Below are 23,192 nucleotides of genomic sequence, written 5' to 3'. Positions count from 1 at the left end.
AAATTTGTGTATGACACCAAGTGGGGAGGGGTTGCAAGCACTTTGGAGCACAGGATTAGAATTCAAAATAACCTTGATAAACTGGAGAACAGGATTGAAATCAACAAGATAAAATTTAATAAAAACAAGTGCAAAGTACTGTACTTAGGAAGGAAAAATCAAATGCACAATTATAAAATGGGGAATAACCAGTTAGGTAGTGGTACTACAGAAAAAGATCAGAGGATTATAGTGAATCACAAATGAATATGAGTCAACAGTGTGATGCAGGTGCAAAAAAGGCTAATATCATTCTGGGGTATTTTAACCAGAGTGTCATATGTAAGATACTACTCAGAACTGGTGAGGTCGCATCTGGAGTACTGGCTCCAGTTTTGGGTGCCACACTTTCAAAAAGATATAGACAAATTGGAGAAAATCCAAAGGACAGCAACCAAAATGATAAAGGTTTAGAAAACCTGACCTATGAGAAAAGGTTAAAATAAATGGGTATATTTCATTTTGCGAAAAGAAGACTTGCATGGGGGGACCAGATAACAGTCTTGAAATATGTTAAGAGCTGTTATAAAGAGGACAGTGATCAATTGTTCTCCATTCTTACTGAAGGTCAGACAAGATATAATTAACTTAATCTGCAGCAAAGGACATTTAGGTTAGATATTAGGAAAAACTTTCTAACTATATGGATATTTAAGAACTAGAATAGGTTCCCAAGGGAGACTGTAGAATCCCCATTATTTTTAAGAACAGGTTACACAAACATTAAACAAACTGTTTTAAAGAAAAGGTTACTCAAATGCCTGTCAGGGATGGTCTAGGTATATTTGGCCATGCCTCAGCACATAAGGAGAACTCCAGCCCTACATTTCTATTATTTTAACTTCTATAAATGTATACAATCAGTATACATACTATAACATTGCTGTCCTTCTTACTTGTGAGATGGATTCAGCCAAGGATGTGCCTCTTTTGTTTCTTGGGTCTGGAACAGTTGAAGGAATTCCTGGTAATTTAATGTAGAGTTCAGGTTCATGCCCAATAAACCAAGTAGGCGTGAGTACTCCTTATCTGTAAGGAGGAACACAAAGCTCTCCAGGAGGTGTCGAAAATCAAGCATGTTGATGATACCATCATGGTTACTATCTGTTTTACGGAAGGCAGAGTAGGTGTCCTAACAAAGAATATTTAACTGAATGTTAATGCTTAAACTTTCAGATAAAACACATTAGTTACAATTTCAAAATACAAACACTGAATATTCATTATGGATTTATTTTGACAACAGGCAAAATATGGTAAGGCAGTTTGATGGTATATAACACCTCCTTACAAGACTCTACATTGTCAACCTACTTCACATATAAAGTTAATGTAAAACATTCTATCATTGCCCCTAAATGAACTGAAGTCCTATCTCTCCTCATTACAAACAAGTACTGAACTAATGCAAAACCACTTGGGAGCCAATCTGCAAGCCCTCTACACATATGGCCAATTGGATCCCGGCTCCCACCAACTCTATAATGAAAAAACACCTTATTTCTTTTTTTTTTGTCACACACTTTGATGAAACCATTATGAGACAAGACCGTTCAAAAATGAATGTCCCTCTAGAACTGTTTCCCTCCGTTAAAATGGGTAAAATATATCAGAGTGAATTTAAAAGTGATAAGTTTCCAGAAATTATTTATTATAGAAAAGACAGTTACCTTTCTGTAACTGGTGTTTGAGATGTTACTCACGTCTATTCCATAATAGGCATGCGTGCTTGCCACATGCACCGGTGCCGGAAGTTTTTCCCCTAACAGTACCCGTAGGGGAGCACACCTAGCGACCCCTGGAGTTGTGCCTCTATAGTGCGGTATAAGGGGCGTTGTGCACATCCCCAACCCTCAGTTCCTTCTTGCCAGACAACTCCGACAGAGGGGCAGGAGGGCGGGATGTGGAATAGACATGAGCAACACATCTCGAAGAACACCAGTTACGGAAAAGGTAACTGTCTTTTCTTCTTCGAGTGATTGCTCATGTGTATTCCACAATAGGTGATTCCAAGCTATATCTGTTGGAGGTGGGTAGGAGTTCACAGACTCTTGGGATGGAGCACAGCCCTGCTGAACGCAGCGTCTTCCCTGGTCTGGGAGACGATTGCATAATGCGAGGTGAACGTGTGAACGGAAGACCATGTGGCAGCCCTGCAAATGTCCTGAATGGGGACATGGGCTAAAAAGGCAGCCGACAAGGCCTGCACCCTAGTCAAGTGTGCTCTCACAATAGACGGCAAAGGGATTCCCGCCAGATCGTAACAGGTACAGAGGCACGAGGTGATCCAGTAGGACAGTCGCTGAGTGGAGATCGGCTGACTCCTCATGCGTTCGGCCGAGGCGATGAACAGCTACGAAGACCTCCTGAATGGCTTAGTCCACTCCAGATGAAAAGCCAGAGCTTTGAACTCCTTCCTGTCATGCTCCTGGAGGGAGTCCTCGAATTTGGGTAGAGAGCCCCACAAATTCAACTCATACTGACCCAGGAGAGCCCAATGGTTCACCACCCTTAACTGGAAACTCAAGGATGAATAAACTTTTCTCCCAAATAAATCCAGCCTCCTTGAGTCTTTATTTTTCAGAGTAGGGGCTGGTTGGCCCTGCCTCTCCCTGTGGTTGACCACCTCAATCACAAGGGAGTTGGGGGCAGGGTGGGTGTACAGGTATTCATGCCCCTTGGTGGGCACAAAGTACTTCCATTCTGCTCTCTTAGAGATGGGAGGCAAGGAAGCCGGGGTTTGCCACAAGGCATTTGAAATTTTTGCCACCCCTTTGTGGAGTGGGAGGGCCACCCTCCCCGGTGCCAAGGCCGAGAGGATGTTGAAGAGGGAGTCCGAGGGTTCCTCCATCTTCTCGGCCTGAAGGCTGAGGCCTGATGCAACCCTTTTCAATAGTTCCTGGTGAGCCTTAGAGTCAGAGGGAGGAACAGAGGGAGGAGGGGCCGTAATCACCTCATCAGGGGAGGATGAAGATGCAGGTGCGGTACTCTGCATACCCACTAGTACCAGAGATCCCACCACTTGGTCTCCCTCCGGGTGCAGAACCGAAGATGCATGCCCCACCGACTCCTTTCTGGGAGGCTGGGAGAGGGAGGCCGACGGTCTCTCCAAGGTTCCAGCCACCGAGTGAGCCCCCACTGGGGGCTGTATTAGCGGCCACGAGGCCCATTGGTACTACGGTGCTGGCCAAGGAGCCCGGTGCCACTGCACCTGCTGTGGCACCAGCGGAGCAGGCTGTTCAGCCTGACTAGCCTGTCCCATCGACTGACGACTAGGAAGGGAGGCCGGGCTGTCGTACAACCTGCTGCTGTCCCTGGGCTGGGAGGAGCAGTGCCGTTGGGAATGGTGCCGATCACGAGACTGTGATCCCGATGTGGAGGAATGGTACCGCCGGTAGAGCTCTTCTGCGATCAGCTCCTGCGGGCGGATCCATGGATCGATGTCCAGGACTGTGGGAGCAGTGCCGCGGCCGAGTCCTGGAGTGAGACAATGAACGGGAATGGCATCGATGCCCATATCATGACGGGCTACAATAGCCTCCCAGAGATGAGGACCTCTGGGGCCATCTGTCTCCGTCTCAACATGGCCCGCTCCGCTCGCGAGGTCTACAGTCCCTTGAGGTGGAGCGGTGCCTGGAACCTCTGTCTGTCAGAACCCAGCCAGACAACCTGGTGGGGGTCGATGGGGACCTGCGCGGACTGCGCACGGGGTGGTTGCTGAGCAGTGAATGGCATCAGGAACATTCCCTCAACCGTGAACAGTACCGACCACACAGTGATTGAGGACATCCTAGCAGTGGCTTGCCTCTGGACCAGGGAGCCAACGATGATGGTGCCCCTGGTACCGGCAGAGACATAATGTCCCGGCGTGGAGGGCACCTGGACATCTGGGGAAGCCTGTGCTGAATGGGCCGGGCTACTCTGCTCAACCTGAGTGGGAGGCCTGGAGGCCGACGGGGACCAAGAATTGCCCAACGTGGGTCTAGTCTCTCCCCCAGTCTTCCTCCGGTGCCTCCGTGGAGAAGACCTTTTCTTAGCCTTCTTCGCATACCCCGTGGACGGGGAGCGGTGCCGACTGGTGGAAGGTGCACCAGTACCTGGTGCTGACTCGGAGTGGTGCACCGGAGTCAGGGTCAACGCTGACTCCATCAGAATGGCTTGAAGCCAAATGTCCCTTTCTTTCTTGGTCTGAGGCTTGAAAGAGCTGCAAACCGTGCAAACAGCATAAACAATCCACGTGCGGGTCACTCACTGGCATCGGCTGCCTGCAAGTGTCACACAACTTAAAGCCCGGGGCATGCCCTGACCCAGGTGCACTAAACTAAACTAATCTAAACTACTTTAACTACAGGTACTACTAACTATGAACAAACAAGAGTTCAAGAGGAAAGCTGCAGACAATACTGGAGCAGAGCAGTTCCGATGCACCTTCACTGGCGGCAAGAAGGAACTGAGGGTGGGGGGAGTGTGCAGCGCCCCTTATACCGCGCCATAGAGGTGCCACTCCAGGAGTCACTAGGGGCACTCCCCTACGGATACTGCTAGGGGAAAAACTTCCGGTACCAGAGCACGTGGCGAGCACACACACCTATTGTGGAATACACATCAGCAATCACTCAAAGAAGAATGGCCAGCCTTGCCATGGGGTGCTTTAGTTGGTCTAAACATAGGATCTTTGAATATTGGTGTGTTAGTCGTGCTAGGAACACAGATGGAACTGAATTCAGCAAAAGGATAATGATTAAACATTCTTTTGTTTTGCAAATGCTAAAAAAAATTAGCATTTCTCTTATTCTATACATGTGTATGTTAGCATTTCAACTGATAAATTTTAATGATAATTATTTAACAATTAAAAAGTAAATGTAGAAAAGGAAGTAATTCTTACCACAATAATACCATGATGGTGGGACAGATGCTAGGATGGTGTAAATGAGCACAGCTCCATTGTTTTTTGCCTATATACACATCAGCAGAAAATCTGATTTGGCCTGGCAGTTCTGTGCTGTTGTCACAATACCCTGTCTATATTCAGTGGCTGGCCATGAGAATAGTCCTACACTCCTATCATGGCAGCAACCAGCTCGTGATTGCATCAAGTCCTAACAAGAGGATACAATGTTGTGTTGCTATTGGTCAGTGCACCAGCCAATAGTGATGGGATATGTTGGGCTCCTATCCAACAGGGGCACTTTTCAACAATTCACCTTTGTATTTTAATGTCATTTTAATAATAAGCTGTTTTATTTCAATTCCTTGTGAAATCAGTGCTTTCTTCCAGGACCTCTAGATTTTTACTGGTGTCATCTCTGGAAAAATCTGCTTTCTTGCGTAAGGGCACTGCATTGCTCATTGAAATCTTTAGGCATCATGGGTCTGATCTTTTCTTCTGTTAGTAATCACACTAATGGGGATACTCGCACGTCTAAGAAGTGCAGAAGAGCTGTTTACTTTTGTTGAAATGTAAATAATATTTTCTTAAACTGTGGCTATAGCTGAAAAAGAGGGTATATAAAAAACTGCTTTTATTTTCCCAACAAAAAAGTTTTTTATTTGTAGCAGTGCTTAATCAATATTGATATGGAAGATTCATCTGGACTTTGTTCTTTGCGGACCATCAACGTGTCTGTTCCGATTCTGGTTGCACAGTCTTTACTACTAGTGACAATAAAAGGATTAGAAAAAATATTTTGGGTCTCAGATCCCAGGAAGAGTTTGCAGGGATAGCAATTAGAAAATCAGCTTTTGAATTGTAAACTGAGTATGGTATGTTTGCTCTGGAAGTCACTGGAAGAGAATAAATATTGAACCCCAATATCATTTTTTATAGAGTCACTTTTCTGACAACTCCACTTAAAAATACCTTTTAACAAATATTTTTAACATAACTAGCTATACTGTCAAAAGTAATCAACAGTTGCATTTATTTACCCCATATCCTTCCATCAGTTTATCATTAAATTGACTTAGACATTCTTCAGCAGTCATGTAGTGAAATTTAGTGCTATTTACTCGGTGGTTTGGACTGCAATATAATGTAGTTCCTGGTCCATTCAATCTGGGATCTGAAATAATTAAAGCAAAGTAAAGCAATCTGTGACTTGAATATCTTTTTCTTTAGTATTAAACAAATTGGACCAATGGAGTTGTCTTATTTATTTATCATATACAATACATTGTTTTAAAAAAACCCATCACATTCTTTAGGCTTCACACATTACATACTTCCATAGTTGTATACAGTATTAGTAAATGTCCATCTGGTTTACAGAAATTGCCTCAGCTCCTGCTTCACTCAATGGTACAGTGGTTTCTCCCAGTGAAAGCAAAAACAAAACGAGAAAAAAACCTCCAGCCCCCTGTGGGTCAGCTCTAGTGCAGAAGACACAGTTGAGGTGGAACTTTTTGTTATTGTTTTTTTGCTTTTACTTTAGCCTTCTTTGGTTCCTGAGTGTTGCTCTGAATGAGGATGGTATCAAACTGGAGGAGAGGATGGAGTACAGGAGAGCTGTGACTGGTCTTCATCTTGCCTGTCTGAAGGTATGTCTAGACTGGCACTGGAAGGTGTAGGTTCCAGCTCGGGTAGACAGAGTCATGCTAGCTGGGATTGAGCTAGCATGCTAAAAATAGAAGTATAGCAGTGGCAGTGCAAGCATCGGGAAGGGCTAGCTGCCTCGAGTACATACTTAGGGGGTTTCAGAAGGGACTGTATTCAGGGCGGCTAGCCTGTCTAGTTGCTCCTGCTGCGACGGCTACACTTCTGCTTTTAGCAGCATGCTATCTCGATTGGAACTAGCATGGGTATGTTTACCTGAGCTGGAAATTATACCTTCCAGGTCCAGTCTAGACATACCCTGCGTGAGAAGGAACACAGGTTCTGCATTGCTGCAGACAATGCCACAAAAATGAATTTGTGACCCATCTTCGACTGCACCACCACCGCCCACTCACTGCACACTAACCCATCTCCCTTGAAGTCATTCTAACATACTCAAACCTTCAGTAGCTTCAAACAGCCATGAGCAACTAAATAAATCTGTCAGCAAAATACTTCTTCCTTCTCAGCCCAACTGTGGAATTTCGCCCCCCAAATTACCCTATCTGAGGGTCAGGGCAGGTGAGATTCAATCCTGCACAAGTGCCAGCTTTTCTATGTCTATAATCTCACAGCCCTGAAAGATCACAAAGAGGAGACTGCCAGCTTCCTAGTGGGGGACACTACATTTGCTTCTAAATCCTGGAAGGGCCATGATATTTTTAGGCAATAGAAAAGCTATTTTGAGTCACCATTACAGGTTATTACAGCTCCTTCTGTTCCCTGTGCAGCTGGACTCATGGTAACTAAGGTATCTGGTTTACGAGAGAGGGAAATGAAAAATAGTCTAAATAACATGTTTTAACTCTCTAAAGCATTTTAAAATAGTTTTCCTGCAACATTAGTGGCATATACAGAATAGATGGCAGTGCAGTGAGGTGGAAAGGTTTTATTGGGCACTTGTTTTGGAGAACAAACTCTTGTTAATTAAACCTTCCCATACCATGCTGTCATGTATTCTCTCTCTCTAGATATAGATACACACTGTCATCATAGATACGATATGTATAACTGAACGTATATTTATATAATTTAATTTTGCAATTTTTTTTTGTTCGTCTTGATATATATATGCCTAACTAAGGGACTGATCCTTTAACCCTTACTCATATGAATAACGCTATTAAAGTCAAAAGGATTGCAAACAAGGGGGGTGTTGCAGGATCACAACCTATAGGTTTTGGCCTTTCAGAGTCACGAAACCAGAAGACCCAATGATAGTAGTTCACCCAGTAGATTAAATAATGTAGCAGACCTGTAGGTTCATCATCATCCATATGTTCAACAATCCTCATATGTTTTACAATTTCAAAGTATTTTTATTTCACTTGAACTTTAAAAATGAGATAAACTTATACAGAAAAATGTATCTCCTGACATTTTTCCCCCTCAGAATTCTTCTTATTAATCAGTTAAATAAACAGAACCTCCCAAGAGAATACTTCTTTTCTTTTTAAAATCTATATGTATTTTAACCCACTGAGACACAGACATGAGGACAAAAATAACTTGGAAACATAAAAAACACTATCCTTCCCTCCCACGAACAAAGAAACCATTAAAAGCCATCCGCTGTGGGCCTTTCTGTTTCTTGGACTTGGACCTCTCAAAGTCCCTTCCAGCAGTGATAAGCTGCCAAAATATTAACAACCGGTTCCCTCCTCCTCACCTCACGAGGAGGTCATGCCCCCCCAGGGGTCGTGCCCCATCCAACCTCCCATGTTCCTTGACACACATCCCGGGATCCCTGACCCATCCCCCCCTTCCCTGTCCCCTGACTGCCCCTTGCCGCCACCCAACCCCTCCTCTCATTCTTGATGGCCCCCCGGAACCCCTTCCCCATCCAACGATCCCTTCTCTCTGTCTCTGACTGCCCCCACCACCTCATCCAACCCCTGCTCCTTACTGATTGCCCCCCGGGACCCTTGCCCCCATTCAATCCCCCTGTTCCCTTCCCTCTGACCACCCTGACTCCTATCCATCCCCCCACAACCCACCGAACACTCACTCCCTGCTCCCTGCCCCCTTACCACATTGCCTGGGGCCGGGACCGGGTCCGCTCCGCTCCGCTGGGACCTCGACCGGCGCCGCAGGGCCCGACACCCCAGGCCGGGCCGGGCCGGAGCCGGTCAGCCGGGACCAGCCCAAGCCGGTGGTGCTTGGCTGGGACCAGGCTGGGGCGCTCGGCTGGGGCCAGCGGGAGCCGGACTGAGCTGCGTGCGCGCCGTCCCACCCCCCTTCCCCCCGCGCCCGGCTTACCTGCCTGCTGCTTGTTTCAGGCTTCCCGCAAACATTTGATTCGCGGGAAGCAGGGGAAGGAGAGGAGAAGGAGGGCGGAGCATTCAGGGGAGAGGGGGAGGTGAGCTGGGGCCGGGTGGACAGCTGCCCAAGCCTTTGTTAAATTTAAAAGCTTTTTAGAACCAGTTGTCCTGGAACAACCAGTTCTAAAAAGGCTTTTAAATTTAACAACCGGTTCTTGCGAACCGGTGCGAACCGGCTGGAGCTCACCACTGCCTTCCAGCTCTACATTTCTATGATTCTCATTTTTAGCCCCTGCTTTCCACACATCCAGTCTTTTGGGACCTGACCCTGCACTACTATTCATTCAGGCAACATTCCTACTGAAGTTATCATCTCAGTAAAGTCAATGGGAGTTTTACTTACATAAAGAAAGTAGGATAATGCCAGATATCAATAGTATTTCTAGCGGCAAGTGCTCAAAACCCAAGAATCATTTCCCCCCCAAAATCATGAGATTGACTTAAAATCATATTTTAATAAAATAATAAATTCATTTTTTTCTCTGCCTTCTGTTTTTTAAACCTCTATGTAAAATCTGGGTAATTTTCCTATGCAACTATGATGACTGGTAACTTTTAAAAAAAATGGAAGTAGAGATTCTCACAACTCCCAGGAATTGGGGCTTTAAGAAAAAGACCAAATGTCACAAGACTCCTGAGTAAATCACTGCAACATTGCTCTAGTGAATATGTCCAGTTTTACTTTGATTGTACCGATGTTACTTTGCTATCAGGCATATTTTAGTAGGCTCTTTGAGACAGTATAGGATGTTCTGATGGACAGATGGTTGGACAAGGTCAAAATTATGAATGTTAGGGCTGATACAAGGAATGCCCTTAATACTGCATCAGCCAGCTACAAGTCAATTCTTCCCCTTCTCCTATATCTAAAGCCAGGTGAAATAATGGCAACTGCTTGCAGTGAAGAAATCAGAACTGTACACCTTTGAGAAAATGATCAAAATAGTCAGAATACAGGTGAAACAGGCCCCACAGCAGTCAATGGCAAAACTCCCATTGACTTCAGTGGGGTCAGGATTTCACCCAGAAAATCTGGAACTAAAGCAGAAAAGTAAGAGAAAAATATATAAAAGAAAGTAGGAATGAGTAATTACCTATGACACTCAGGTTTCACCTATTGCTCCTGGATCTAACTGTTGCCTGGGAAAATGAACTATGATTGTTTCTTGTCTCTTAAGGACCAGAGTCTGCTACCCTTGCTCACGTTGCCCTGAAATCAATCTGACTACAGATGGAGTGAGGTTGGTACTACTCACCATGAGTCAGGGTGACAGAGTCAAACCCTACAGTATGTAGATATTCACCTTCCCTATCTCCCTGAAGAAAGCCAATTGCCAAGAATGGCAACAAAAAACAGGTTAAAGAATGTGAAGCTAGTGATCCTAGCAGGACACATCATATTACTACTTAGACTGCAAGCTCTTTGGAGCAAGAACGATCCCCTCATGGTACGTTTGTGCCGTGTACATGTTGTGTATAAACACAGTGGAACCTTGATCCCTCCCTGGGGCTTCCAGGCACTACCATAGGTGCCGACTCCGTGGGTGCTCCAGGACTGGAACACCCACGGGGAAAAATTGGTGGGTGCTTAGCACTCACTGGCAGCTCCCCGCCCCAGCTCACCTCCGCCTCTGCTCTGCCTCCACCACCTCCCCTGGGCGCACTGTGTGCCCGCTTTTCCCCCAGCTCCCAGCGCTTGCATCACGAAAACAGCTGATTCATGCGGCAAGCGCTGTGAGGGAGGGGGAAAGAGGAGGAACGTGGCGCGCTCGGAGAAGAGGTGGGGCCAGGGCGGGGATTTGGGGGAAGGGGTCCAATAGTGTCAGGGAGGGGGCAGAGTTGGGGCGGGGACTTTGGGGAAGGGATTGGAATGGGGGTAGGGCAGGGGCGGGAAAAGGGTGGAGTCGGGGCGAGGCCAGGGAAGTGGGGGGCGTGAGCACCCACCGGCACCAGGGAAAGTTGGTGTCTATGGGCACTACAATAATAATGAATAGGGCCCTAGCAAATTCACGTCCATGAAAAACTCGTCACGGACCATGAAATCTGGTCTCCCCTCTGAAATCTGGTCTTTTGTATTTTACCCTATGTTATATAGATTTCAGAGGAGAGACCAACGTTTCTCAAACTGGGGATCCCAACCCAAAAGAGGGCAGTGGGAGGGTTGCAAATTTATTGTAGGGGGTCACAGTATTGCCACCCTTACTTCTGCGCTGCCTTCAGAGTTGGGTGGCTGGAGGGCGGTGGCTGCTGGCAGAGGACCCAGCTCTGAAGGCAGGGGAACAGAAGGGTGGCAATACTGCAACCCCCCTACAATAACCCTGCGACTCCCCCACAGCCCCCTTTTGGGTTAGGACCCCTAGAGCTACAACACTGTGAAATTTCAGATTTAAACAGCTGAAATCATGAAATTTAAGATTTTTTAAATCCTATGAGACTGTGAAATTGACCAAAATGGACCATGAATCCTGGACAGAACAAAAGCTATACAAAATCAGTCCAAATATAGCATCACCCAGCTCCGCGGCCTGTGTCAGTTTAGATGAAATTTTGTTAAAGTTTGTTCCTGAGCTGAGAACATTTTTTATAGCTGAGGTACATTATAACCGCTACCAGGTAATACCGAAACCAATGACTGATACAATCCTCGCCTACACTTTACTCGTTTATTGAGATGCACACAACAAATAAAAAAGGGTTGCCTCTCCAAGATTCTGGGCACTCCTGCAATAAAACACATGAAATTAAACTCCAGCAGACTCCACATTCTGCTTCCTACTACAATTCTGATTTCCCTCAACAGCCCCCTTCTGCAGCAGCTTCTACATATAGTTGTGACCTTCAGTGCATGCTGAAAGGCAAGAGATTTCGGCTATCTCAGATCGGGGGGAAGCCTGTTTCAGAGCGGAGTGTTTTTCATGGAGCATGCTCTACTTCCAGCCCCCTTTCTCTTAAATGAAGGGAGATCCAGCTGAAGCACCTCTGCTGATCACAACAGTGGCATTATGGCAGGAGAGGAGAGGAAGTCTCTTAAGTAGCAAGGTCCCCAGCCATTTATGGCTCTATAAATTAAAAGTAATACCTTCAATTCAATCCACAAACCAAAAGATAACAGTGCAGATCATGGAGCACCAGGGACATGTGCTGTTACTGAGAAGCACCACTTAATATACAAGCCACTATATTTTGCACTGGTTTACGTTTTCAGATTGACCTGAAATGTAGCTCCACGTAGAGCAGATTGCAGTAATCCAGTCTTGAAGTGACAAAGGAATGGCTCATGGTACAAAGTTCCATATCCGAAAGAAGTGGTTGCAATCTTTTGGCCAGGCTCAAGTGGTAGAAAAGCCTTCTTGGACCATGCTGCTGTAAAATCATCCAACTGCAACTGGGGTGCCAATACTACAACTCTTAAGATTCTGAGCTCAACTAATGGATAATGGGAGCCACCCTCAATCAAAGGGGGAGAGATCAGCCTCATCTGATTGCTTTCCACACCCTACAATTAACATCTCAGTCCTATCTGTACTGAGCTTTAACCAGCTCACTCTCATTCATGTTCCAATCTCACTCAGATACTGGGTTAGATGATCAACAGCTTGGCTGGATCAGGAGTGACAGGAATATGTAGCATCCTGACAACAACACAGCCCATATCTTCTCAATTACCCACCTATTGGCCCTATATAATATTGAGAGAGAAAACTCCATGAAAGATTTGTTTTATGTAAGATTGTCATTAATGTTCATCTACCTTCAAATACTGCTACAAAATCAAGATAACTCAGCCCTCCATTTGGGAATCCTAATTTCTCAGTCAGTAGATTAAACTGGCTATCGTCCATTGGCATCCCATGATCTTCCAACACCTGTCAAAGTGAAAAAATAAAACAAAAGGGAAATCAGAAAATGTTTGTTCCTTACATTCCATCCTTTCAAATAAATGTCCGGGCTCCTTGGTGTACACTTTCAAAGGACCATATGGGGTTTTGATTACATAGCTAAACCTGGATAGGTCTGAACATTTACCTCTTCTCTTCATATTTATGGTAACTATGGTTTATATAGACTTGAAATTATAGTGATTAGATATACATTTAATAAGAGGAACCACATCCGTCAGCAGGTGAGAGTTCCCAGACCATATACCATCCAAATATTCATGAAGCCTGAAACTGCCTAGCTTATGAGATCTGATGGTAGCACAAATGGCTGCAGATATATGATGATTTTTGTTCTTTATTCTTTGTGTACTAGCAACCCTTAAAAGAGGCATACATAATCTGTAGGGTGTCAGAAGAACAGTGAGGTTAGTAAAACAGTCAATTAAGGGCTTTTAGTGTTATACCAAAACCTTAAATCCAACTTTCACACAGACAGCTAATGCAAAGAAAAAAGCAGCAGGTAGGTGGAGTTCCCTCTGCCTACCAGTAATGTTAATCATGCTGCTGCATTAGCTCCAGGCAACAAAATAAGCCTTTTAGGTACCACATTGTAGAACACACTGCAGTAATCCAAAGCCAATGTCCCAAAGGTATATAGCACAGATCAGCATGTGGGAGGCAAGGCTGCAATTTTATTCTTAATACATGCATTATTTATTATTATTATTAACAATAAGACAAAGAAATAACATTTTACAATTACTTAGCACCTCTCATTTCAGAGCACTTCTGCAATGCACACATAGAATCACAGAAATACATCCACCGCTGGGAGGAGGAGAGCAGCCAGATGAAGAAGTGCACAGCATTCTGCACACTGATGAGAGATGAAATTTTTACTGGCAAACCGAGGTAAACCTAGTCTCTTAAGAAGTCCTAAGGGAGCTGTGCTGCCATTTTTTAAAGGTCTCACTGACATGGTAAATCCTGTTTTCACCACAGCTATCTCCCACTGCTCTTCCAAATCAGCATCTGGATAAAGACAATGTGCAGACTCTGCCCACACTAGCAGTCGGAAGTACCTCCCCTTCTAATTGGAGGAGGCCCGAGGAAATGCCTCTCCCATAATTTCTCCTGTCTGACCCAACCAGGATAATTTCCATTTTGCTGATATTTAATCTCAGCCAGTTTCTAGCCACCCAACACCAAACTTTGGCAATACTTTTTCTCTTGAAGTCTGGAGAGAGTGAAAATCTGTACCACAGCAAATTCATATCAGTCCTAAATCTCTTCAAGAGGCAACATACAGGGAGTGACAAGTAATCAGAGCTACAACAGACCCTGAAGAACATCACATACAATCCTAGTAGTACTGAAAATTCACCAAGCAAAACCAACTGGGAGCACTCACGGGTAAAAAACTAAATCAGTTCAAGATAGCCCCAGTCGTACTGATCCTCTAGCACCCAAGTGCTGTACCCAGGTCTGCTGATCCACACTATCAAAAACTGCCAAAAAATCTAATAACCACAGGAGCACGTTAGTCACTGTGGTGAGCACAGTAAAATCTGATTAACTAAAGTCAGTTTTTAAGTGCACACTACAGGAGAGATTCTCCCCTCCTTCTATATGGCCTAAAAGGTCCTTAGTTAGCTGGGGGACAATTTCCCCAACACAGGCACTGAATGTGCAAGTCTCAGAGCAGTGGCATGCTAGGACAAAGTACTTGAAACCTGACTTGAAGATGAGAAGGGACTTCAGCTTCTATAACCAGAGAATTGTTTTATGTGCTTACATACAATGCTTTTTGCTATTGACGCATAGCAGTGGCCTGAATGACCAGCAGCCAGCTTGGTCTTCACTTCAGAGAGGATTAAAATTTTAACAAGCAGGACCAGCACTGGAATTTTTGGTTTGTCTGCAAACAATGTTTTGCTGCCTTCCTCCACCCAAAGGTACTCAATTTCTCTCAGCTGTGATGTGATCACACCACAATGCACGGGGCATAAGGATTTTGGGGATGGCTAACTAAAAAAAAATTTTGGGATGCACCTCAGATGTAACTAACTCATTTTACAGAGAAGGTGTGTGGTAGGTTGGAGTCTGGTTCTATAAATTCCCCAGCCACCTGCTGCGGAGATGGAGTCTAGCAGCATGTTCTTTTTGACATTAGAAATCAGTTTGGGTTTTCCAGGCAATCTCTGCAAGAAAAGGAACTAGAAATTGACTTTTTTTTCTTTTGAAATGAAAGCTGATTCTTCTTTATGCTATTAACAAGGAGCTCATGTGAACATGCTCCAGCTCATTAATGACTGACCTGGCTGTAGGTGTGTGAATAGGCACCACTATAAAACAACAAACCATCTTCCAGGAAAAACAAAAAGATAAAGAAAAACACCTAGCATTTCCCCTACCTTCCGGAAATCATCTTTACTAATTTTTCCATTTGGTTGCTTGTTGTAGGCAAGAAAGCTGTCTTTAATAGTTGCTTCCTGTTGTATCACACTGTCCTTGAGCCTTTCAATTACTTCATCGACAGTTCTATTCTTGGTATGCTTACTGGCTTGATCTTCAATCTGTTTCATTCTAAAATTGAAAGACTGCGCATGAAAACAAGTCACTTGTGTTTTCTACTTTAAAACATTTGATTCAATAATTAACTGGATTATTTTAACAATAAACAGGACAATAACACCAGAAATATTATTTTTGTGCCTAAACAAAGTTATAGTGAGTACAAATTAAGGCCCATGCAGATTCCAAGGGCCATGTTGTGCAATCAGTTGTTAAGCAGAAACCCGTGTTTAAACTGATGTTTGTAAAAACTGATTGCATGATATTGCCACAGGCTATTTATTTTTGAAGTAGAGACCACTCACATCTAAATATGGGAGCTGATTACCAGTTCATTTTGGATCTTCTGATTTCCCAGCCTTGGGGGAGCTACTTTTACCCATTAACATTTTTAACCACCATCATGGGACCCAATTCAATGCCAAAAAAAGTCAATCGGAGTCTTTCAGATTGACTTTAAAGGGAGATGAATCAGGCTAATGTCGTCTTACCACCTGCTGGAAAGGTGTAACAATTGGTGGCCTTTGGAAATGGCATCAGTGATATTCTGTATATCTGCCCATAGGACATAGTCATATAACACCATGATTCACAGCTTCCCACTCCTAGTAACCCAAATAAGCAACCTCCACTTTTTTTCCTTTATGTGCAATGAGCGGATTAGCATATCCTTTCTCAGTCCTTAAAAGAAAAATCTCCAGACATAGAATATATAACCCTCCCTTTGAAATACTACAATATTCGTCGGCAAACCATTAGAATAACTCATGATTAAATATGCAATAACTTTTGAAGACAGAGAAGATGTACAATAAAAGTGTGTGTAATATGTCCCGGTTGCATCCATTTCACATTTGTTATGGATTTACTATTGTCCATGAAAAAGTAAGTTAACACAATTATTTTTGTTAAGTCTGAAAGCATATATTTCTGTATGAGCAAAATGTAGAATATTCAGCAGTCTAATCTTTTATAGATTTATTAAGTATATTTTATAGTACTCCCTTAACTCGATAATAACCTTAAAATTTTAACTTCTAGCACTAAAATATTTTAATGAAACACTTTCATTAACTGCTTTTAAATAAAGTATCACTAGTAGTTCACATAGAAAATTAAATCTAACATGTTTGAAATTCTGAAACACATAATGATGAAAGTAAAGAGGAGTGACTTTGCTGATATGCAAGGCTTTCTGATGCTGTACTCTATAATCTTTGCTTTTCATCCACCACCAGGACTAGAATCCAGCTTTCTTAAATTCCAGGTGTGCGCCTTTTCCACAGAGCCACACTGCTTCCAGCATGTCTTGTTTTCCCCCAAACCCTAGGAATGGCTCACTGTACTTACTAGACAGGGCATTGTCCCCACTGACACCCAATGGAATAGCCATAATCTGAATTAACTTTCCCATACTCCTTCCTTGCTGGTGAACCCCCTTTAAGGGATGTAGCCTAGGGATTAGCAACATTTAGGGAGCCCGTGCAAGTTGTGTTGTCAGGGAGTAGTTGCAGAGCCATCAAGGGCTCAGAGCCAGTGTGGAGGACCAAGGACCCTGGAGATCTGTGCAAGATCTCAGAAGATTCACAGTTTTTAGGCTGAACCCACATTTTTTTGTGGAGAAATATACCCCACCCCATTATGGAAGATTTTACTGGCTATTATACAGGTATTTCCACATAGACCAAAGCTTCAAGTAACTGAAGAGAAATTGAATCGATGACTCAAATGTCCTCGTAGCTTGAGTGCAAAAAGGCATGCAATGATGCTATAGACTGAGAAGCCTACAGCCATCAGAATCAAATCAGTCTTGATTTGTGGAGCTCTGAGAATGCTCAATCCCAAAAGATGAAGTCTCAATGATTCCATGGCGATTCATAATCTATACTTTACATGCTGTCTAGAAAAAACAAACAAACCCTGAGAGCCTTGCTTATCAACAAAGTCACTGATGACTTGGTGGGATGTACCCCTTTTGTAATAAATGAAGTAAGCTCAACAGTTCTTACTTGAGTCCAAAAGATTTTGATGAATAAACCATACATTTGCTCTTCTGATGCAATACTTTGGAGGTCAGATTATTTAGGGATTATGCATAGACCCAAAGCTCTGCATAAAACAACACTTAGCATTTGACATACAGAGCAAATGCTCAGTCTTTTTGGAAGTTTCCTTTATAATGGTATCAATATTTTTAAATTTTGATAGGGAATCATCTGTATCAATAAAGCACAGTACCTCTCTGACAGATCTGTCTGTCTTTTTTCTTCTCTCTGTTGACTTCCGTTTGAGATCTGTGTGCTGATACCAGTTAAATCACCAGGTAAAACAGCAACTCCTAAGCTCTCCAAAAGCATCCTGTAAAGGATCCCATCAGGAGAAATATCCTGAAATTTATGGCATAGCCTAGATAAAATAAAGAACTGAAATTAATGTACACAGTTGAGAGTAAGGCACAATATGCATATATTATGGCAAAGATTACCAAAATAATGAACTTCCTTCCCAGATAGAGGGCCTGTGTGTCCAGTGGTTAGAGAAGGAGACTGGGGTCACTCTGCCATTGACTCACGGGGTGATCTCTCTGTGCTTCAGTTTAATTCATCTGTGAAATGGGGAAACTAATACCCAGCTCACAGAGCTCAATTTAGCTTTATGAGACAATTCATGTCTGTAAAGCTTTTGGGGATTCTTAGATGAAAGAATGGAAAGGAATGAAAGTGCATTATACTGTGAATCCACAGCATTCTGTTTAGTCTACAAAATAGTTATTTTTCCCCATTTAGACTTTTATTTAAAAACAAACAAGCAAACCAACAAACCTGTGATACAAAATGACTTGTAACTTAAGATATAACACCTCCTCAAGCAAGCACCCTCCTTGTGATAAATCCACATCAAAACTTTTTTTTATTTTAATAAATCTAATCTGCTACCCTAAACCAATAACAGGAGTGGAGGGAGCGGCAGGATCATGGAGAGAAAAGGGAGTCACCATGTTGTAACACCATCCAACCAGCTCCATTCAAATAAGTTCATCCTGAAAATGGATGGACTCAGACACAAACACTAAGGAACAACATCTGCCTTGGAAATGTAATCTACAAAAGGCTTCCAAATGTCCTTAAAAATTGTCCCTTCTCTTCCTCAGTCTGAATGTCATCTCACAGGAAGCCATCTGGGACAGGCTTGCCAACCATTCTGCCTCAGTAAAAGCAGCATTGTCCTCAAGTGCCTCAGGATGAGTCACATCAGTGCCAAAAGCCCAATTATAACTGAAGCCCCCAACAGCAGAAGTATCATTTCAAATCAATAAGACTGATGTGGCCAAAACACTGGAATTCAGAATGTAATTTATTCTCTTCATCACCCTTACTCAAAAACCTTGTGTAATGCAACATCCCCAAAGCATCTGAGTTAAATCCCCGGTCTGGTTATAACAACTCCGACACAGATTTGACAGTCATATGTCCAATTTGTGCATGTTTAAAGGAGTCAATTATATTTTACTTATTATTTTAAAATACAGCATCCCTAACCTCTTTAGAGCTGTGAACGAACAGTGCCATCCACTGTTTCTCTGCATAATCTTTCCCCACAATATTTTCCCAGGATGGTCTTAAATAACATGTAACATATAAATCCCCATTTGAAAAATGTGTGTACTGGTGGCCTGATGTGAGTAAAAGCATCTTTTTTTAAAGAATAAGGCCCAAGTCTGGTAGAATACAAGGTGAATAGCAAATTATTTGCCAAGTAAAAAAAAAACAGGAGTACTTGTGGCACCTTAAAGACTAACAAATTTATTGTAGCATGAGCTTTCGTGAGCTAAAGCTCACTTCTTCGGATGCATAGAATGGAACACACAGACAGGAGATATTTATACATACAGAGAACATGAAAAGGTGGAAGTATGCATACCAACAGGCAGAGTCTAATCAATTGAGATGAGCTATCGTTAGCAGGAGGAAAAAAAACTTTTTGAAGTGATAATTAAGATGGCCCATTGAAGGTGTGAGGAGAACTTAACATAGGGAAATAGAATCAATTGGTGTAATGACCCAACCATTCCCAGTCTTTATTTAGACCACAGTTAATGGTATCTAGTTTGCATATTAATTCAAGTTCAGCAGTCTCTCTTTGGAGTCTGTTTTTGAAGTTTTTGTTGCAAAATTGCCACCTTCAAGTCTGTCACTGAGTGTTTAGGAAGGTTGAAGTGTTCTCCCACTGTTTTTTGAATGTTATGATTCCTGATGTCAGATTTGTGTCCATTTATTCTTTATCGTAGAGACTGTCCGGTTTGGCCAATGTACATGGCAGAGGGGCATTGCTGGCACATGATGGCATATATCACGTTGGTAGATGTGCAGGTGTACGAGCCCCTGATGGTGTGTCTGATGTGATTAGGTCCTGTGATGGTGTCACTTGAATGGATATGTGGACAGAGCTGGCATCGGGCTTTATTGCAAGGATAGGTTCCTGGGTTAGTGTTTATGTTGTATGGTGTGCGGTTGCTGGTGAGTATTTGCTTCAGGTTGGGAGGCTGTCTATAAGCAAGGACTGGCCTGTCTCCCAAGATCTGTGAGAGTGAGGGATCATCTTTAAGGATAGGTTGTAAATATTAGATGAGTAGCTTGGGAGGTTTTAGTTGGGGGCTGTAGGTGATGGCTAGTGGTGTTCTGTTATTTTCTTTTTTAGGCCTGTCCTGTAGTAGGTGGCTTCTGGGTACTCTTCTGGCTCTGTCAATCTGTTTTTTCACTTCAGCAGGTGGGTATTGTAGGTTTAAGAATGCTTGATAGAGATCTTGTAGGTGTTTATCTCTGTCCGAGGGATTGGAGCAAATACGGTTGTATCTTAGAGCTTGGCTGTAGACAATGGATCGTGTGGTGTGTCCGGGATGGAAGCTGGAGGCATGTAAGTAAGTATAGCGGTCAGTGGGTTTCCGGTATAGGGTGGTATTTATGTGACCATCGTTTATTAGCACAGTAGTGTCTAGGAAATGGACCGCTTGTGTGGATTGGTCTAGGCTGAGGTTGATGGTGGGATGGAAATTGTTAAAATCTCGGTGGAATTCCTCGAGGGCTTCTTTTCCATGAGTCCAGATGATGAAGATGTCATCAATGTAGCGCAAGTAGAGTAGGGGTGTTAGGGACCGAGAGTTAAGGAAGCGTTGTTCTAAGTCAGCCATAAAGATGTTGGCATACTGAGGGGCCATGCGGGTACCCATAGCAGTGCCACTGACTTGAAGATATATATTGTCCCCAAATGTGAAATAGTTGTGGGTGAGGACAAAGTCACAAAGTTCAGCCACCAGGTTAGCCGTGATATTATCGGGGATACTGTTCCTGATGGCTTGTAGTCCATCTTCGTGTGGAATGTTAGTGTAGAGGGCTTCCACATCCATAGTGGCCAGAATGGTGTTTTCTGGAAGATCATTGATGGATTGTAGTTTCCTCAGGAAGTCAGTGGTGTCTCGAAGATAGCTGGGAGTGCTGGTAGCATAGGGCCTGAGGAGAGAGTCCACATAGCCAGACAATCCTGCTGTTAAAGTACCAATGCTTGAGATGATGGGGCGTCCAGGATTTCCAGGTTTATGGATCTTGGGTAGCAAATAGAATACACCTGGTCAGGGTTCCAGGCATGTGTCTGTATAGATCTGTTCCTGTGCTTTCTCAGGGAGTTTTTTGAGCAGATGGTGTAGTTTCTTTTGGTAATCATCAGTGGGATCAGAGGGTAATGGCTTGTAGAATGTGGAGTTAGAGAGTTGTCTGGCAGTTGCCAAGTAAGTTTTCATCCATGGATTTCAAATTTAATCAATCCCCATTTCTTATGTAGCCCTTAAAACAAAAAAACCCAATCAAATAAGTCATCAATAGCAATAATACCTTGTTGAACATAAAACCTGCATTCATTATAACCTCAGAATTGAATTTCTTCTTTGGTGTGATGAAGTGCTCCTGGACATATACATCTTAGCAAAGGCCTTGATTCAGGATAGCCCTCAAGCATGTGCTTAAGTGCTGTCCTGAATAGAGATGCTCTCCAGAACCAGGACCAAAGGATGGGCTGAGTGAGAGTTCATGCTCCATGCCTGTGTATGCTGCACAAATATATTTAAACTATCCCTAGCTAGTACAACTGGATATCCTTAGAAAGTGGAATTTATGCAGATTCTACAAAGGCCTCATGAATGCCCTCCACTGTTGTCAGGTATACATTGTATTGGGTTGCATCAGGTCCTATCAGATCATTGCAAAATCAACCCATCTAATCTAGAAAGTCTGATCTTGCAAAGCTCTGAGATTCTAGCCCCAATCCAACAAGCACATAAGCATGTGCTCAACTTAGGCGATGTTAGCAGCACCAGTCTCTGAGTATGTAAGTAGTCCCCTTGAATGGGACTGATACCATATTAAAACGCTTTTTATGTGCATTGTTGGATCATAGTCATAGTGCTCAGCACCTTTCAGAATGAATCATTCAGGGCTCAGTTCTGTATCCACTGAAGACACTGGCAAAATATCCATTGACTGCAATGGTGGTGGATTAGACCTCTACTGACCATTTTTTTTCTGGTTTTCTTTTCTGGGCTTTCCCTCCCCAACATCGTTTTCTGATACAAGATGTTGAAACGTTAAGTAGAAATCATTTTAGAATTTAAATTGGTTGTAATTCTGGACTCCACCCTGAGCACAGCTCTCTCATCACAAAAAATGGTTGAAAATCATGGTAAAAACATTAAGAACATAAGAAAGGCCGTACCGGGTCAGACCAAAGGTCCATCTAGCCCAGTATCTGTCTACCGACAGTGGCCAATGCCAGGTGCCTCAGAGGGAGTGAACCTAACAGGCAATGATCAAGTGATCTCTCTCCTGCCATCCATCTCCACCCTCTGACAAACAGAGGCTAGGGAGACCATTCTTACCCATCCTAGCTAATAGCCATTTATGGACTTAGCCACCCTTTTAAACACTGTTATAGTCCTAGCCTTCACAACCTCCTCAGGTAAGGAGTTCCACAAGTTGACTGTGCGCTGCGTGAAGAAGAACTTCCTTTTATTTGTTTTAAACCTGATGCCTATTAATTTCATTTGGTGACCCCTAGTTCTTGTATTATGGGAATAAGTAAATAACTTTTCCTTATCCACTTTTTCGACATCACTCATGATTTTATATACCTCTATCATATCCCCCCTTAGTCTTCTCTTTTCCAAGCTGAAGAGTCCTAGCCTCTTTAATCTTTCCTCATATGGGACCCTCTCCAAACCCCTAATCATTTTAGTTGCCCTTTTCTGAACCTTTTCTAGTGCTAGAATATCTTTTTTGAGGTGAGGAGACCACATCTGTACACAGTATTTGAGATGTGGGCGTACCATGGATTTATATAAAGGCAATAATATATTCTCAGTCTTATTTTCTATCCCCTTTTTAATGATTCCTAACATCCTGTTTGCTTTTTTGACCGCCTCTGCACACTGCGTGGACATCTTCAGAGAACTATCCACGATGACTCCAAGATCTTTTTCCTGATTCATTGTAGCTAAATTAGCCCCCATCATGTTGTATGTATAGTTGGGGTTATTTTTTCCAATGTGCATTACTTTACATTTATCCACATTAAATTTCATTAGCCATTTTGTTGCCCAATCACTTAGTTTTGTGAGATCTTTTTGAAGTTTTCACAATCTGCTTTGGTCTTAACTATCTTGAGCAGTTTAGTATCATCTGCAAACTTTGCCACCTCACTGTTTACCCCTTTCTCCAGAACATTTATGAATAAATT

The 23,192-nt window shown here is 43.2% G+C and overlaps 1 protein-coding gene across 11 annotated transcripts in view; it reads right to left on the bottom strand.

Moving 5' to 3' along the window:
- The window catches only part of EFCAB6 (EF-hand calcium binding domain 6), a 171,592-nt gene that overhangs the window by 56,490 nt on the left and 91,910 nt on the right, over positions 1–23,192 (bottom strand). For all 11 annotated transcript variants that reach the window (XM_039512058.1, XM_039512059.1, XM_039512061.1 and 8 more), the window contains 5 exons: positions 17,649–17,816; positions 15,251–15,422; positions 12,707–12,821; positions 5,971–6,104; positions 936–1,171 (listed from right to left, as the gene is read on the bottom strand). In XM_039512058.1, coding sequence (XP_039367992.1) covers positions 936–1,171; positions 5,971–6,104; positions 12,707–12,821; positions 15,251–15,422; positions 17,649–17,816 — 825 coding nt within the window. The remainder of the gene's footprint in view (positions 1–935; positions 1,172–5,970; positions 6,105–12,706; positions 12,822–15,250; positions 15,423–17,648; positions 17,817–23,192) is intronic.

The sequence above is a fragment of the Mauremys reevesii genome, linkage group 1 (genome assembly GCF_016161935.1).
Source record: "Mauremys reevesii isolate NIE-2019 linkage group 1, ASM1616193v1, whole genome shotgun sequence".
Lineage (NCBI taxonomy): Eukaryota > Metazoa > Chordata > Testudines > Geoemydidae > Mauremys > Mauremys reevesii.
Note: the sequence above shows the minus strand (reverse complement) of the source record. Positions and strands in the feature narration are given on the sequence as shown.